The 14,946-nt window shown below is 48.8% G+C and overlaps 1 protein-coding gene across 6 annotated transcripts in view; it reads right to left on the bottom strand.

The window, feature by feature from the left end:
• LOC138751489 (aryl hydrocarbon receptor-like) overlaps nucleotides 1-14,946 on the bottom strand; it is a 238,356-nt gene that overhangs the window by 56,186 nt on the left and 167,224 nt on the right. For all 6 annotated transcript variants that reach the window (XM_069913792.1, XM_069913793.1, XM_069913794.1 and 3 more), the window contains one exon: nucleotides 8,028-8,151. In XM_069913792.1, coding sequence (XP_069769893.1) covers nucleotides 8,028-8,151 — 124 coding nt within the window. The remainder of the gene's footprint in view (nucleotides 1-8,027; nucleotides 8,152-14,946) is intronic.

The raw sequence follows: 14,946 nt of genomic DNA, 5'->3' as shown, positions 1-14,946 counted from the left end.
AACGGAAGGATGTTGATTTGATTGGTGTTTGGATAGCATGACAACATTATAAATGGAATGCAATTTTCTACACCAATTATATCTCACACCACAGAAGGTGCATAAAATGAAAAGCTGAAATATTGGAAATGTGTTTTAGGTGTGGGATAGAAATAGGAACTTTTTTATATGCTACCTGGTCATGAGTGCAGGTGAAACCTTTCTGGCAGGATATTACTGAAATATTAACAAGCTTTCCAGGGGTGGCCTTCATGGGCGACCTGGAGCTTTATCTTTTGGGCAACTTCATTGAAATAAGTAATAAACTAACTAAATTCCAAATTTCATTGGTTAAGTGGCTAGGAAATGTATTGCAATTACTTGGAAATCTGACTCCCCTCTACATATAACACGATGGAGTACCGAGATAAATATTACATACCTATGGAAAAAAATTACATACAACTTAAATAACCAATGACATATTTATTAAGATATATTAGCCATATTTGGATCATATAGGGGCCAATTGTAATTATCAATATAATAATAAAAAGGACATGCCAAACTGCATGAGTTTTTCAAGCTTTGTTGGGACCAAGGAAAACTACCTCAGGACCTTCGTGATGCCACCATCATCACCCTGTACAAAAACAAAGGTGAGAAATCAGACTGCTCAAACTACAGGGGAATCACGCTGCTCTCCATTGCAGGCAAAATCTTCGCTAGGATTCTACTGAATAGAATAATACCTAGTGTCGCCGAGAATATTCTCCCAGAATCACAGTGCGGCTTTCGCGCAAACAGAGGAACTACTGACATGGTCTTTGCCCTCAGACAGCTCCAAGAAAAGTGCAGAGAACAAAACAAAGGACTCTACATCACCTTTGTTGACCTCACCAAAGCCTTCGACACCGTGAGCAGGAAAGGGCTTTGGCAAATACTAGAGCGCATCGGATGTCCCCCAAAGTTCCTCAACATGATTATCCAACTGCACGAAAATCAACAAGGTCGGGTCAGATACAGCAATGAGCTCTCTGAACCCTTCTCCATTAACAATGGCGTGAAGCAAGGCTGTGTTCTCGCACCAACCCTCTTTTCAATCTTCTTCAGCATGATGCTGAACCAAGCCATGAAAGACCTCAACAATGAAGATGCTGTTTACATCCGGTACCGCACGGATGGCAGTCTCTTCAATCTGAGGCGCCTGCAAGCTCACACCAAGACACAAGAGAAACTTGTCCGTGAACTACTCTTTGCAGACGATGCCGCTTTAGTTGCCCAATCAGAGCCAGCTCTTCAGCGCTTGACGTCCTGCTTTGCGGAAACTGCCAAAGTGTTTGGCCTGGAAGTCAGCCTGAAGAAAACTGAGGTCCTCCATCAGCCAGCTCCCCACCATGACTACCAGCCCCCCCACATCTCCATCGGGCACACAAAACTCAAAACGGTCAACCAGTTTACCTATCTCGGCTGCACCATTTCATCAGATGCAAGGATCGACAATGAGATAGACAACAGACGCCAAGGCAAATAGCGCCTTTGGAAGACTGCACAAAAGAGTCTGGAAAAACAACCAACTGAAAAACCTCACAAAGATAAGCATATACAGAGCCGTTGTCATACCCACACTCCTGTTCGGCTCCGAATCATGGGTCCTCTACCGGCATCACCTACGGCTCCTAGAACGCTTCCACCAGCGTTGTCTCCGCTCCATCCTCAACATCCATTGGAGCGCTTTCATCCCTAACGTCGAAGTACTTGAGATGGCAGAGGTCGACAGCATCGAGTCCACGCTGCTGAAGATCCAGCTGCGCTGGGTGGGTCACGTCTCCAGAATGGAGGACCATCGCCTTCCCAAGATCGTGTTATATGGCGAGCTCTCCACTGGCCACTGTGACAGAGGTGCACCAAAGAAAAGGTACAAGGACTGCCTAAAGAAATCTCTTGGTGCCTGCCACATTGACCACCGCCAGTGGGCTGATATCGCCTCAAACCGTGCATCTTGGCGCCTCACTGTTGGGCGGGCAGCAACCTCCTTTGAAGAAGACCGCAGAGCCCACCTCACTGACAAAAGGCAAAGGAGGAAAAACCCAACACCCAACCCCAACCAACCATTTTTCCCCTGCAGCCGCTGCAACCGCATCGGACTTGTCAGCCACAAACGAGCCTGCAGCTGACGTGGACTTTTACCCCCTCCATAAATCTTCGTCCGCGAAGCCAAGCCAAAGAAGAATAATAAATTATAGTATAAATGAAAATTATAGTAATATATTATATAAAATATTGGAGAGTTTATCTATATATAGATATGGATAAAAAACAAAAATAAAATCTTTTAAAAATTGAGACATGCCAAAAAGTTTCATATTTAAGTGTACATTGTTCACACAATGAGGAAATCATATTACTATATATTTTCAAATAAACCACTAATGTTAATATCCCTCATCCTTTTCAGATGGCATTCATATTTCCCTTCTTTCTAAAATAAATATCATCTGACCTGCTGAGCTTTTCTTTGTTTTAAAAAAAAATCTAATCAAAGTATGTCACACTGACAGTGCGTGTCTGGATAAGAGTAATAGTTTTGCTCTTAAGGCATCGACAGCTATAATATGTCAATCTATCTTTAGCTACTGGAGGCTACCATTCCTTGGGCGCCCTGCACTAATGTTTAGGCTAAAAATTACAGGTTTTTGTAGATGTGCAAATTTGAGAAACTGCAATTCTAAAAAAAAACTGGACACATCACAACAGCACAAACTCATAAATGTTATTTGAGGCAACCCATAACTAACTCTATTTAGCATGTGCTGAGGTGGTTCTGCTTAAGTAATCTACTTGAATAAAGTATTGGATCAGTTTACAGTTTCTAAAGTGGTACTGCAATGATTTGAAGATAACGGTATGTGCTTAATGTAGCCAGCAGCTGTTGTGAAAATGCACATTTATGAGCAAACTTACTCTGGAGTTAAAGCAATACAAAATTGCATGTCTACAAATACTCACTAATACTCGAGGAACTCTTGGAAATTAAACAGTTACTGACATATTAAGTATAATTTTAAAAAAGTCAGTAGGTCAAGGGATTTAGTTTATTTAATATACCTTTAATAACTCTAATCCATTTATATCAAACCCATACAGAGTTGTAGACTACGATTTCTACTTCAGTAGCTCTTTTTGGGTTAGCTCTGAGGATCTTGATGTAGTTGATGAGATCAATGTGGGAATTACAAATACTTTTCTCGTTGAGACTGTAGCTGCCTGGGACTGGTAGGTGGTTGTAAAAATACAATGCTGAGACATTCAGCAGGTCAAACAGCGTGCTTTATATAACAAAAATAAAGATACATAACCAATGTTTTGGGCTTGAGTCCTTCATCAGCGTATGGATAAATGTGACTGGCACCTGAAGAAAATGGTGGGGAGGGGCAGCAGGAGCACAACCTAACAGACAAGAGGTAATAGTGGTCAAAAGAAGAAGGGCACAACAGCAAACAGGGGCGCGGGAAGGTTCTCTGAATGGAGAGCCCGAAACATTGGTCATGTATGTTTAACCTGCTGAGTTTCTCCAGCATTGTGTTTTTACTTCAAACATAGTGCTGCAGACTTTTGTATTTTACTACTGGCAAGTTGTTAATTTGTGGGATTCTGGCATCTTTGCACTGCCCTGAGGTGACTGTGATAGTTCAAGTCTCAGAAACATAAGGGAAGGGATCACTGCTGTCCAGTTGACCATGGGTTGTGTGTCAAGTCAAAGGCTTCTACCAACAATGATTCTCTTCCTGAATTGAGCAAAGGTGTGCTGGTGTATTGAAAATAAAGGTGAAATTCTGCATTGGTCTGCCATTGATGAGAGGTGACTTATGAGGTAGTCCATATTATCTAAGGAAGTGGTTTATAGTTTCCAGGGTCTAGCTGTGAATTTTGATTGGCAGAGAACAGTGTGAGGTAGCAGAACTGTTGTGGATGACTAACATGTAGGTGTTAAATAATTCTTGTATGCTTCATTGAACAAGTTAACTGCTTGGAGCTTGGTCGCAAGCTCACATTAACAGGTTCTTCCAAATCCAATTAAGCAGAGATAGTATGCGTTAACGACAGAAGAATCACATTTAACTCGCATTCCAAAGTTCTTTGAGAATATGACTGGTCGAGTATATAAAGGGCAACCAGTGGACGTGATGTATTTGCAATACAAGAACATAAAACAAGGAGATGAAGTAAACTAGCTGGCTGCTTTGCAACTCAACATGGTCATAGCTAATCTGCCTTATATCTTCCATATTCTCTGATTTTTAAAATATTTATATACCTTATTGTTAAATATCTCCTGTGATCTATCATTCATAATCCTCCAGAGAATTTGAGAGCTTTACCATCCTATGCAACACAGTGTGCCTTTGCATCTCAGTTGTAAATGAACACCATGTACATGGAACTGTATCCCCTCATTCAAGACTGTCCAACTAATAGAAGCATCTCAAAATCTGAGCTGTCATGGCCCCTTATGATCTTCTATGTTTCAATTGCATTGCCTGTGATTATAAACTTTAATAAAAAACAAATCTAACTTTCTTTAGCCACTTCTAATTGGATAATCAGCTCATCCTAAAATGTATCCTAGCAAATATACTACGCACTCTCCGAAGACCAGAAAAGCTTTTAATGAAAGAGATCCAAACTTGACCTTTCAAAGGTATCTGATAAGATTGTGGCACAGGAAGGAGCATGGTCTACAAGGTTTGGGGTTAATATACTGATATGGAATGGGTTTTACTTATCAGATGAAGCAAAGTGTGAATGAATATATTGCAGTCAAATCACCAATCTGTAATGTATGGGGTACCACTGTGATTAGTGTTTTGGCTTCAAATAAGGTGAATAACTTTATGAAACACTGGATTAAGACATCATAAAATACTATTTTTTACTATTGAACTTTAAATGCCAAGTATAAGTGATTGGATAAATTCAGGTCATGCAGAATATGGGGAGAGGGGGGAGGGAGAGCGGGGGGGGGGGGAGAGCGAGGGGGGGGGGAGAGCGAGGGGGGGAGAGCGAGGGGGGGAGAGCGAGGGGGGGAGAGCGAGGGGGGGAGAGCGAGGGGGGGAGAGCGAGGGGGGGGAAGAGCGAGGGGGGGGAAGAGCGAGGGGGGGAAGAGCGAGGGGGGGAAGAGCGAGGGGGGGAAGAGCGAGGGGGGGAAGAGCGAGGGGGGAAGAGCGAGGGGGGGAAGAGCGAGGGGGGGAAGAGCGAGGGGGGGAAGAGCGTGGGGGGGAAGAGCGAGGGGGGAAGAGCGAGGGGGGAAGAGCGAGGGGGGGAAGAGCGAGGGGGGAAGAGCGAGGGGGGAAGAGCGAGGGGGGAAGAGCGAGGGGGGAAGAGCGAGGGGGGAAGAGCGAGGGATGAAGAGGGAGGGGGAAGAGGGAGGGGGAAGAGGGAGGGGGGGAAGAGCGAGGGGGGAAGAGCGAGGGGGGAAGAGCGAGGGGGGAAGAGCGAGGGGGGAAGAGCGAGGGGGGGAAGAGCGAGGGGGGGAAGAGCGAGGGGGGGAAGAGCGAGGGGGGGAAGAGCGAGGGGGGGAAGAGCGAGGGGGGGGAAGAGGAGGGGGGAAGAGGGAGGGGGAAGAGGGAGGGGGTAAGAGGGAGGGGGGGAAGAGGGAGGGGGGGAAGAGCGAGGGGGGGAAGAGCGAGGGGGGAAGAGCGAGGGGGGGAAGAGCGAGGGGGGGAAGAGCGAGGGGGGGAAGAGCGAGGGGGGAAGAGCGAGGGGGGGAAGAGCGAGGGGGGGAAGAGCGAGGGGGAAGAGCGAGGGGGAAGAGCGAGGGGGAAGAGCGAGGGGGAAGAGCGAGGGGGAAGAGCGAGGGGGAAGAGCGAGGGGGAAGAGCGAGGGGGAAGAGCGAGGGGGGAAGAGCGAGGGGGGAAGAGCGAGGGGGGGAAGAGCAAGGGGGGAAGAGCGAGGGGGGGAAGAGCGAGGGGGGGAAGAGCGAGGGGGGGAAGAGCGAGGGGGAAGAGCGAGGGGGAAGAGCGAGGGGGAAGAGCGAGGGGGAAGAGCGAGGGGGAAGAGCGAGGGGGAAGAGCGAGGGGGAAGAGCGAGGGGGAAGAGCGAGGGGGAAGAGCGAGGGGGAAGAGCGAGGGGGAAGAGCGAGGGGGAAGAGCGAGGGGGAAGAGCGAGGGGGAAGAGCGAGGGGGAAGAGCGAGGGGGAAGAGCGAGGGGGAAGAGCGAGGGGGAAGAGCGAGGGGGAAGAGCGAGGGGGAAGAGCGAGGGGGAAGAGCGAGGGGGAAGAGCGAGGGGGAAGAGCGAGGGGGAAGAGCGAGGGGGAAGAGCGAGGGGGAAGAGCGAGGGGGAAGAGCGAGGGGGAAGAGCGAGGGGGAAGAGCGAGGGGGAAGAGCGAGGGGGGAAGAGCGAGGGGGGGAAGAGCGAGGGGGGGAAGAGCGAGGGGGGGAAGAGCGAGATGGGGGGAAGAGCGAGATGGGGGGAAGAGCGAGGGGGGAAGAGCGAGGGGGGAAGAGCGAGGGGGGGAAGAGCGAGGGGGGGAAGAGCGAGGGGGGAAGAGCGAGGGGGGGAAGAGCGAGGGGGGGAAGAGCGAGGGGGGGAAGAGCGAGGGGGGGAAGAGCGAGGGGGGGAAGAGCGAGGGGGGGAAGAGCGAGGGGGGGAAGAGCGAGGGGGGAAGAGCGAGGGGGGAAGAGCGAGGGGGGAAGAGCGAGGGGGGAAGAGCGAGGGGGGGGAGAGCGAGGGGGGGGAGAGGGAGGGGGGAGGGGGAAGAGGGAGGGGGAAGAGGGAGGGGGAAGAGGGAGGGGGAAGAGGGAGGGGGAAGAGGGAGGGTGAAGAGGGAGGGGGAAGAGGGAGGGTGAAGAGGGAGGGGGAAGAGGGAGGGGGAAGAGGGAGGGGGAAGAGGGAGGGGGAAGAGGGAGGGGGAAGAGGGAGGGGGAAGAGGGAGGGGGAAGAGGGAGGGGGAAGAGGGAGGGGGAAGAGGGAGGGGGAAGAGGGAGGGGAAGAGGGAGGGGGGAAGAGCGAGGGGGGGAAGAGCGAGGGGGGAAGAGCGAGGGGGGAAGAGCGAGGGGGGAAGAGCGAGGGGGGAAGAGCGAGGGGGGAAGAGCGAGGGGGGAAGAGCGAGGGGGGAAGAGCGAGGGGGAAGAGCGAGGGGGAAGAGCGAGAGGGAAGAGCGAGGGGGAAGAGCGAGGGGGAAGAGCGAGGGGGAAGAGCGAGGGGGAAGAGCGAGGGGGAAGAGCGAGGGGGAAGAGCGAGGGGGAAGAGCGAGGGGGAAGAGCGAGGGGGAAGAGCGAGGGGGAAGAGCGAGGGGGAAGAGCGAGGGGGGAAGAGCGAGGGGGGGAAGAGCGAGGGGGGAAGAGCGAGGGGGGGAAGAGCGAGGGGGGGAAGAGCGAGGGGGGGAAGAGCGAGGGGGGGAAGAGCGAGGGGGGGAAGAGCGAGGGGGGAAGAGCGAGGGGGGAAGAGCGAGGGGGGAAGAGCGAGGGGGGGAGAGCGAGGGGGGGGAGAGCGAGGGGGGGGAGAGGGAGGGGGGGGAGAGGGAGGGGGGAAGAGGGAGGGGGAAGAGGGAGGGGGAAGAGGGAGGGGGAAGAGGGAGGGGGAAGAGGGAGGGGGAAGAGGGAGGGGGAAGAGGGAGGGGAAGAGGGAGGGGGAAGAGGGAGGGGGAAGAGGGAGGGGGAAGAGGGAGGGGGAAGAGGGAGGGGGAAGAGGGAGGGGGAAGAGGGAGGGGGAAGAGGGAGGGGGAAGAGGGAGGGGGAAGAGGGAGGGGGAAGAGGGAGGGGGAAGAGGGAGGGGGAAGAGGGAGGGGGAAGAGGGAGGGGGAAGAGCGAGGGGGGAAGAGCGAGGGGGGAAGAGCGAGGGGAGAAGAGCGAGGGGAGAAGAGCGAGGGGGGAAGAGCGAGGGGGGAAGAGCGAGGGGGGAAGAGCGAGGGGGGGGGAAGAGCGAGGGGGGGGGAAGAGCGGGGGGGAAGAGCGAAGGGGAAAGAATGGGATGAATTCTTTCCTGTGGGAAGAATGGGGGCTTACTGATTAGGTTCATTAAAATTTGAAATTTAACAGCAACACTACCTTGAACCACTTTTCCCAATTCCACATTTGAATCTGGGTTCAGAGCCCAATGCAGTTGTCGGCGAAATTCAGCTCTGTCTTCAGTATGGATCAGTTCAAATACACTCTGATGTATTATATCAGACTGAGGACAGAAAACAAATAACCTTTTTATTCATCTTGATGATATCTGCTAAACACTTTTTGGTCTTAAGCAAATTATTTAAATGGAGGTAAATTCAGCATTTAACTGGAACACAATAATTTTTAGTCGAATCATTCATCTACATTCAAGTTACACAACTGTAATAAATAAATATGCAAGTCTTCAAAACAGATAACACAAGACCCAATGTTCATCCCTTTCTCAAACCAGTCTGTAAATTATTACCCAAAGATGAATTATTAATTTTACACTTGATAATTTGAGAAGACACTTACGTTTTACTGCAATGCTAGTGTAACAGAATTCAGAGGCATTTAAAATTATATAGCCATTAAACATTTAACTCATTATTGATTGTTAAGGAAATATTTTTAATAATTTCTCTCTCCAAAGAATAAAATTACCATGTTGATTCAATTTTAAAAAGTCGATTACAGCTTTTAACTGTCTATTTTCAGAATATCTAGTTATGTGGCTATGTTCAGTGGTTTACTTTTGGTAAACCACCGAGTCTCTCGAGCATCCGGATACCAATCTATTCAATGAAAGCTGGTTATGAACCATTAACAATTTTGAAATTTTAACACTTGGATCAATGCTGCTCATGCAAGTACAGTATGCACCATGTTTTAATTACAGTAAGAATGAGATTCCACTTGACATTTTTCACTGCTGTTTCTAAGAAAATACTGTTCTACACTAGCAATCTTACACAATGCACAAGTGGTTCACAGATAGTTAAGATGATTTATTACACTAAAGTGGTGTCTGGTTTAGAACATGGCATAGATTATGGATCTTAGTCATTTCTTGTGCGGTAACATCTTCTTTGGCTTGGCTTCGCGGACGAAGATTTATGGAGGGGGTAAAAAAGTCCACGTCAGCTGCAGGCTCGTTTGTGGCTGACCAGTCCGATGCGGGACAGGCAGACACGATTGCAGCGGTTGCAAGGGAAAATTGGTTGGTTGGGGTTGGGTGTTGGGTTTTTCCTCCTTTGCCTTTTGTCAGTGAGGTGGGCTCTGCGGTCTTCTTCAAAGGAGGCTGCTGCCCGCCAAACTGTGAGGCGCCAAGATGCACGGTTTGAGGCGTTATCAGCCCACTGGCGGTGGTCAATGTGGCAGGCACCAAGAGATTTCTTTAGGCAGTCCTTGTACCTTTTCTTTGGTGCACCTCTGTCACGGTGGCCAGTGGAGAGCTCGCCATATAATACGATCTTGGGAAGGCGATGGTCCTCCATTCTGGAGACGTGACCCATCCAGCGCAGCTGGATCTTCAGCAGCGTGGACTCGATGCTGTCGACCTCTGCCATCTCGAGTACCTCGACGTTAGGGGTGTGAGCGCTCCAATGGATGTTGAGGATGGAGCGGAGACAACGCTGGTGGAAGCGTTCTAGGAGCCGTAGGTGGTGCCGGTAGAGGACCCATGATTCGGAGCCGAACAGGAGTGTGGGTATGACAACGGCTCTGTATACGCTTATCTTTGTGAGGTTTTTCAGTTGGTTGTTTTTCCAGACTCTTTTGTGTAGTCTTCCAAAGGCGCTATTTGCCTTGGCGAGTCTGTTGTCTATCTCATTGTCGATCCTTGCATCTGATGAAATGGTGCAGCCGAGATAGGTAAACTGGTTGACCGTTTTGAGTTTTGTGTGCCCGATGGAGATGTGGGGGGGCTGGTAGTCATGGTGGGGAGCTGGCTGATGGAGGACCTCAGTTTTCTTCAGGCTGACTTCCAGGCCAAACATTTTGGCAGTTTCCGCAAAGCAGGACGTCAAGCGCTGAAGAGCTGGCTCTGAATGGGCAACTAAAGCGGCATCATCTGCAAAGAGTAGTTCACGGACAAGTTTCTCTTGTGTCTTGGTGTGAGCTTGCAGGCGCCTCAGATTGAAGAGACTGCCATCCGTGCGGTACCGGATGTAAACAGCGTCTTCATTGTTGGGGTCTTTCATGGCTTGGTTCAGCATCATGCTGAAGAAGATTGAAAAGAGGGATGGTGCGAGAACACAGCCTTGCTTCACGCCATTGTTAATGGAGAAGGGTTCAGAGAGCTCATTGCTGTATCTGACCCGACCTTGTTGGTTTTCGTGCAGTTGGATAATCATGTTGAGGAACAGTTGGATAATCATGTTGAGCCTTAAGACCACCTGGATGCATCCCCGATCCAAACACTGGCACCTCCTGGACTACATCCTGGTGCGAGAAAGTGACAAACAAGATGTGCTCCACACCAGGGTCATGCCTAGCGCGGAATGCCACACTGACCACCGGCTGGTTCGCTGCAAGCTCAACCTTCACTTCAAGCCAAAGCCCAGGAACAATAAAGCCCCCAGAAAGAGGTTCAATGTTGGAAAACTGCAGTCAGACGAAGCGAGAGGAAACTTCCAGGCAAACCTCAAAGCAAAGCTCGACGTTGCAACCCGCCTCACGGACCCGTCCCCTAAAACCCTCTGGGATCAGTTGAAGGCTACCATACTGCAATCCACTGAAGAGGTACTGGGCTTCTCCTCCAGGAAAAACAAGGACTGGTTTGACGAAAACAGCCAGGAAATCCAGGAGCTGCTGGCAAAGAAGCGAGCTGCCCACCAGGCTCACCTTACAAAGCCGTCCTGTCCAGAGAAGAAACAAGCCTTCCGTCGCGCATGCAGCCATCTTCAGCGCAAACTCCGGGAGATCCAAAATGAGTGGTGGACTAGCCTCGCCAAACGAACACAGCTCAGCGCGGACATTGGCGACTTCAGGGGTTTCTACGAGGCTCTAAAGGCTGTGTACGGCCCCTCACCCCAAGTCCAAAGCCCGCTGCGCAGCTCAGACGGCAAAGTCCTCCTCAGCGACAAGATCTCCATCCTCAACCGATGGTCAGAACACTTCCAATCTCTTTTCAGTACCAACCGCTCAGTCCAAGATTCCGCCCTGCTCCAGCTCCCTCAACAGCCCCTAAGGCTAGAGCTGGATGAGGTTCCCACCCTGGATGAGACATATAAGGCAATCAAACAACTGAAAAGTGGCAAAGCAGCAGGTATGGATGGAATCCCCCCAGAAGTCTGGAAGGCTGGCGGCAAAACTCTGCATGCCAAACTGCATGAGTTTTTCAAGCTTTGTTGGGACCAAGGTAAACTGCCTCAGGATCTTCGTGATGCCACCATCATCACCCTGTACAAAAACAAAGGCGAGAAATCAGACTGCTCAAACTACAGGGGAATCACGTTGCTCTCCATTGCAGGCAAAATCTTCGCTAGGATTCTACTAAATAGAATAATACCTAGTGTCGCTGAGAATATTCTCCCAGAATCACAGTGCGGCTTTCGCGCAAACAGAGGAACCACTGACATGGTCTTTGCCCTCAGACAGCTCCAAGAAAAGTGCAGAGAACAAAACAAAGGACTCTACATCACCTTTGTTGACCTCACCAAAGCCTTCAACACCGTGAGCAGGAAAGGGCTTTGGCAAATACTAGAGCGCATCGGATGCGGTAACATAGATGTACACAGAATCCAAAGTGGGAAAAAAAGGCAATTTGAAGAGCATTAAATTTGACTAGAGGAAATTGGAGGATGGGGAAGGTAGGGGCCAGGGGTCAATTCTGCTGGAAAATAGCAGGTGAGGAAGGGAGAAGCAGATCACAGCATTTGGCTCACCCCTTTCCCCTCTTTCCACCAACCCAGTCGAAGGAATGAGCCCAATGATATCTTGGCTCTTTGGAATACCCAGCAACCCATGACTAATGACAGCCATCAGAGCTTCAGCAAGGCAGGAGGAACATTGATGAACATGGGGCAAGGTCCATAATTCCCTGAAAGTGGCAACACAGGCTTACAGGATAATGAAAAAGGTGTGGCATGCTTGCCATCATCGATCAAGGTGTTGCATTCAAGAGGTGGGACATTTTGCTACCTCTTTCCAAAACATTGGTTTTGCCATATTATGCAGTTCTTGTTGCTCCACTACAGGAATCGTGTGATCAACTGGAGAGAATGCAGAAGAAATTCACCAGAATGTTGCCTTTAATTATGGGGAGAGATTGGGCTCATTTTCCATGGAATGAAGAATGTTGAGGAGTGAGCTAACAGATTTATAGCAGATTGTGAGAGGTTTTGATAGGGTAGATGGTCAAAATCTTTTTTCCCCATGGGAATGGTATCATAAAAAAAGACAATGGTCTAGATGGGAAGGAGATTTAAGGGGAAACTTTTTTTAAAAAAATGAGAGAGAGCAGTTGATATATGGAGTGTGCCACCAGAAGTGGTATAAAATCAGATAGAATTGTGTATAAGACACATTTAGATAGACACTTGAATGAGCAAGGCAGAGAAGGATATGGGCTTAGTGTTAGCACATGGGATTAGTGCAAGTCAGCAAAAGGTCAGGATGGACACAGAGGGCCACATATTTTTTCAATACCCTTTAGGCCTGTGTTTCCACTTTCAGAGAATTGTGGAACTGGACCCAAATCTTTCTGTTCATCTACATTCCTCATGTTCTGCTGTGCAATTCTAAGTAGGTGACTGTACATTACTGGTGCCAAACCTTTTATCCAGGATCATCAGGACCAGACACTTGCCGTTATTCTGAATCTTCCCGATTTGGTTATCATTTTGATTTCTGTCCCTTTAAACACGCCCATCTCCAGCCCCAACTCCCCTCCCGAGTTACACTGCCGTCTCTCCCCATTCGGCCGCCTGAGTCGCGTTGCCATCTCTCCCCACTTCGCCTACTAGAGTCACGCTGCTGTCTCTCACCTCGCCCAGATCATGCTGCCCTCTCTCCTGCCTCGCCCGCCAAAGTCATGCTGCCATCTCTCTCATCCCTCATCCGCCCGTCGCGTTGCCGTCACTCCTCCCCTTGGCCAAAGTCGCGCTGCCATTTTTCCCCTTGCCCGCCAAAATCATGCTGTCGTTTCTCTCTCCCTCGTCCAACTGAATCGTGCTGCTGTCTCTCTCCCTCCTGCTCCTGCTCACCTGCCGCCCTCCACCCCCCCTCCCTCCGCTGAACCAGCACCTGGGAACTGTCCCCTTCTCGTCTTCTCGGTTCCCTGCACAGGCACAGCGGTTTCAGCTGTGTGGGGGATTATGGGTAGTGACAATGGCCATTGAATCGCCACCAGGCTGACTGAAAGCACCGCAAAGCTAGATGGGTGTCAGTATATGCGATTTGGATGCACTTATAAAGTACTGGAAAGCGACGGGATACACGGGAGTTGAGTGAGGGTTGTGTTGGGTCATGTTTGGTACCAAACGCCATCTTTACTGAACAGATATTATTTACCAAAAAAGTGCCAGTTTTTGGAGGTTGTCAGTTTTCAGAATTCTGGATAAAAGGTTAGGCACCTGTGTCACCATAGTGCTCATCTTCTTTGGGTGCACTTTTAATCATGATCAGTCATGTCTGAGATCAGCAGACTTTTTTAGCTTGATGACATTAATCGGAAAGGCCCAATTTCCAATGTGAAATAATTAAATCAATTACACACAAATGATATCATCACAGGCTGAATCGAGGCAGGATGTGGCTGGTTCAATTTCCTGATGGCTTGACTTCAGCCAGTAATGATCATGAATAGTCTAAAACAGGTGAAGTTTTGTTTTCAAGGCATAATTTTTGCAGAAAGCAGGCAATGAGTCATTTTGAGGCACTTAGTGTGATGTCCATATGACTATGAATTATGATCATTCAAGGATATCCATAATAATTCTAAAATTCAAACATGGAAACATTAAAAGGTCAACATTAATTGTTAAATAAGGCAGATTGCTGAAAAATATTCAATCAGGCTAAAATGGAGTAAAAAAACAAAAAAGAGAACAATTAAAAGTTGCTTTCGAAGGTGGACAAAAAAATGGAAAGATCATTGGATTAATTAAGTGGTTCTCAACCTTTTTCTTTCCACTCACAGACCACTTTAAGTAACCCCCATGCCATTGGTACTCTGTGATTAGTAAGGGATTGCTTAAGGTGGTCTGTGAGTGGGAAGGGAAGGTTGAGAATCACTGTTCTTGACCCAATTGTTACCGAAATATTTTGCTTTAGAAAAATTGTCATTGCCCCATTTCCTTTGGAATTCTGAAACCATGCACATAACGAGTCAATGTGGTACAATTAAAACAGTGGTTTTCAAACCTTTTCTTTCCACCCATAAACCACCTTAAGTAATCCTTTACTAATCACAGAGCACCTATGGCATTGGGAAAAAAAGTGATGTGAGAGTGGAAAGAAAAAGTTTGAGAACCACTGTATTAATATATGGACTGCTTTTCTGTCTGGAGATGCTGCTGTCAAGTATTCCACTGTTCCCTTTTCTTTAAAATTCTGAAAAAGGGCTGCATTCAAAGAGAGGAAGAGGAAAACAAACCCTCATGCAAAGTTAAATTTTGCTTTGCTCATTAACACACTGACAAGATAGGCTTAACTTCTGCTAATTATGCGAAGAACACACCGTACATGTGTGTATTAGTCAAATTTTGTGGACTAATTTTTAGGGTAAATTTTAGGGTGTAGACTATTACATGTATACTACTTCTGACCGCAGTAATTACCTGCGTTGTTTGAGGAGTCGGGAGCTCGGATGAGCAGGCGGATAGCTGCGATTGGGTAGCAAGTCCATGTCCGGGGCTTGGATGCACAGATGGCAAGTCATATAGGGGGCGGGAGCTTCAGAGAGCAGGTGATGGGGCCAAAAAGTGGGGGGGAGGGGATGGAGCGAGGTCTACTTTTACATGCAATATGGAAAATACCAGATTTTTGAGCTAAAAATAGGGGAATCTACTTTTACTTGATATTGAATATT

The sequence above is a fragment of the Narcine bancroftii genome, chromosome 1 (genome assembly GCF_036971445.1).
Source record: "Narcine bancroftii isolate sNarBan1 chromosome 1, sNarBan1.hap1, whole genome shotgun sequence".
NCBI lineage: Eukaryota > Metazoa > Chordata > Chondrichthyes > Torpediniformes > Narcinidae > Narcine > Narcine bancroftii.
Note: the sequence above shows the minus strand (reverse complement) of the source record. Positions and strands in the feature narration are given on the sequence as shown.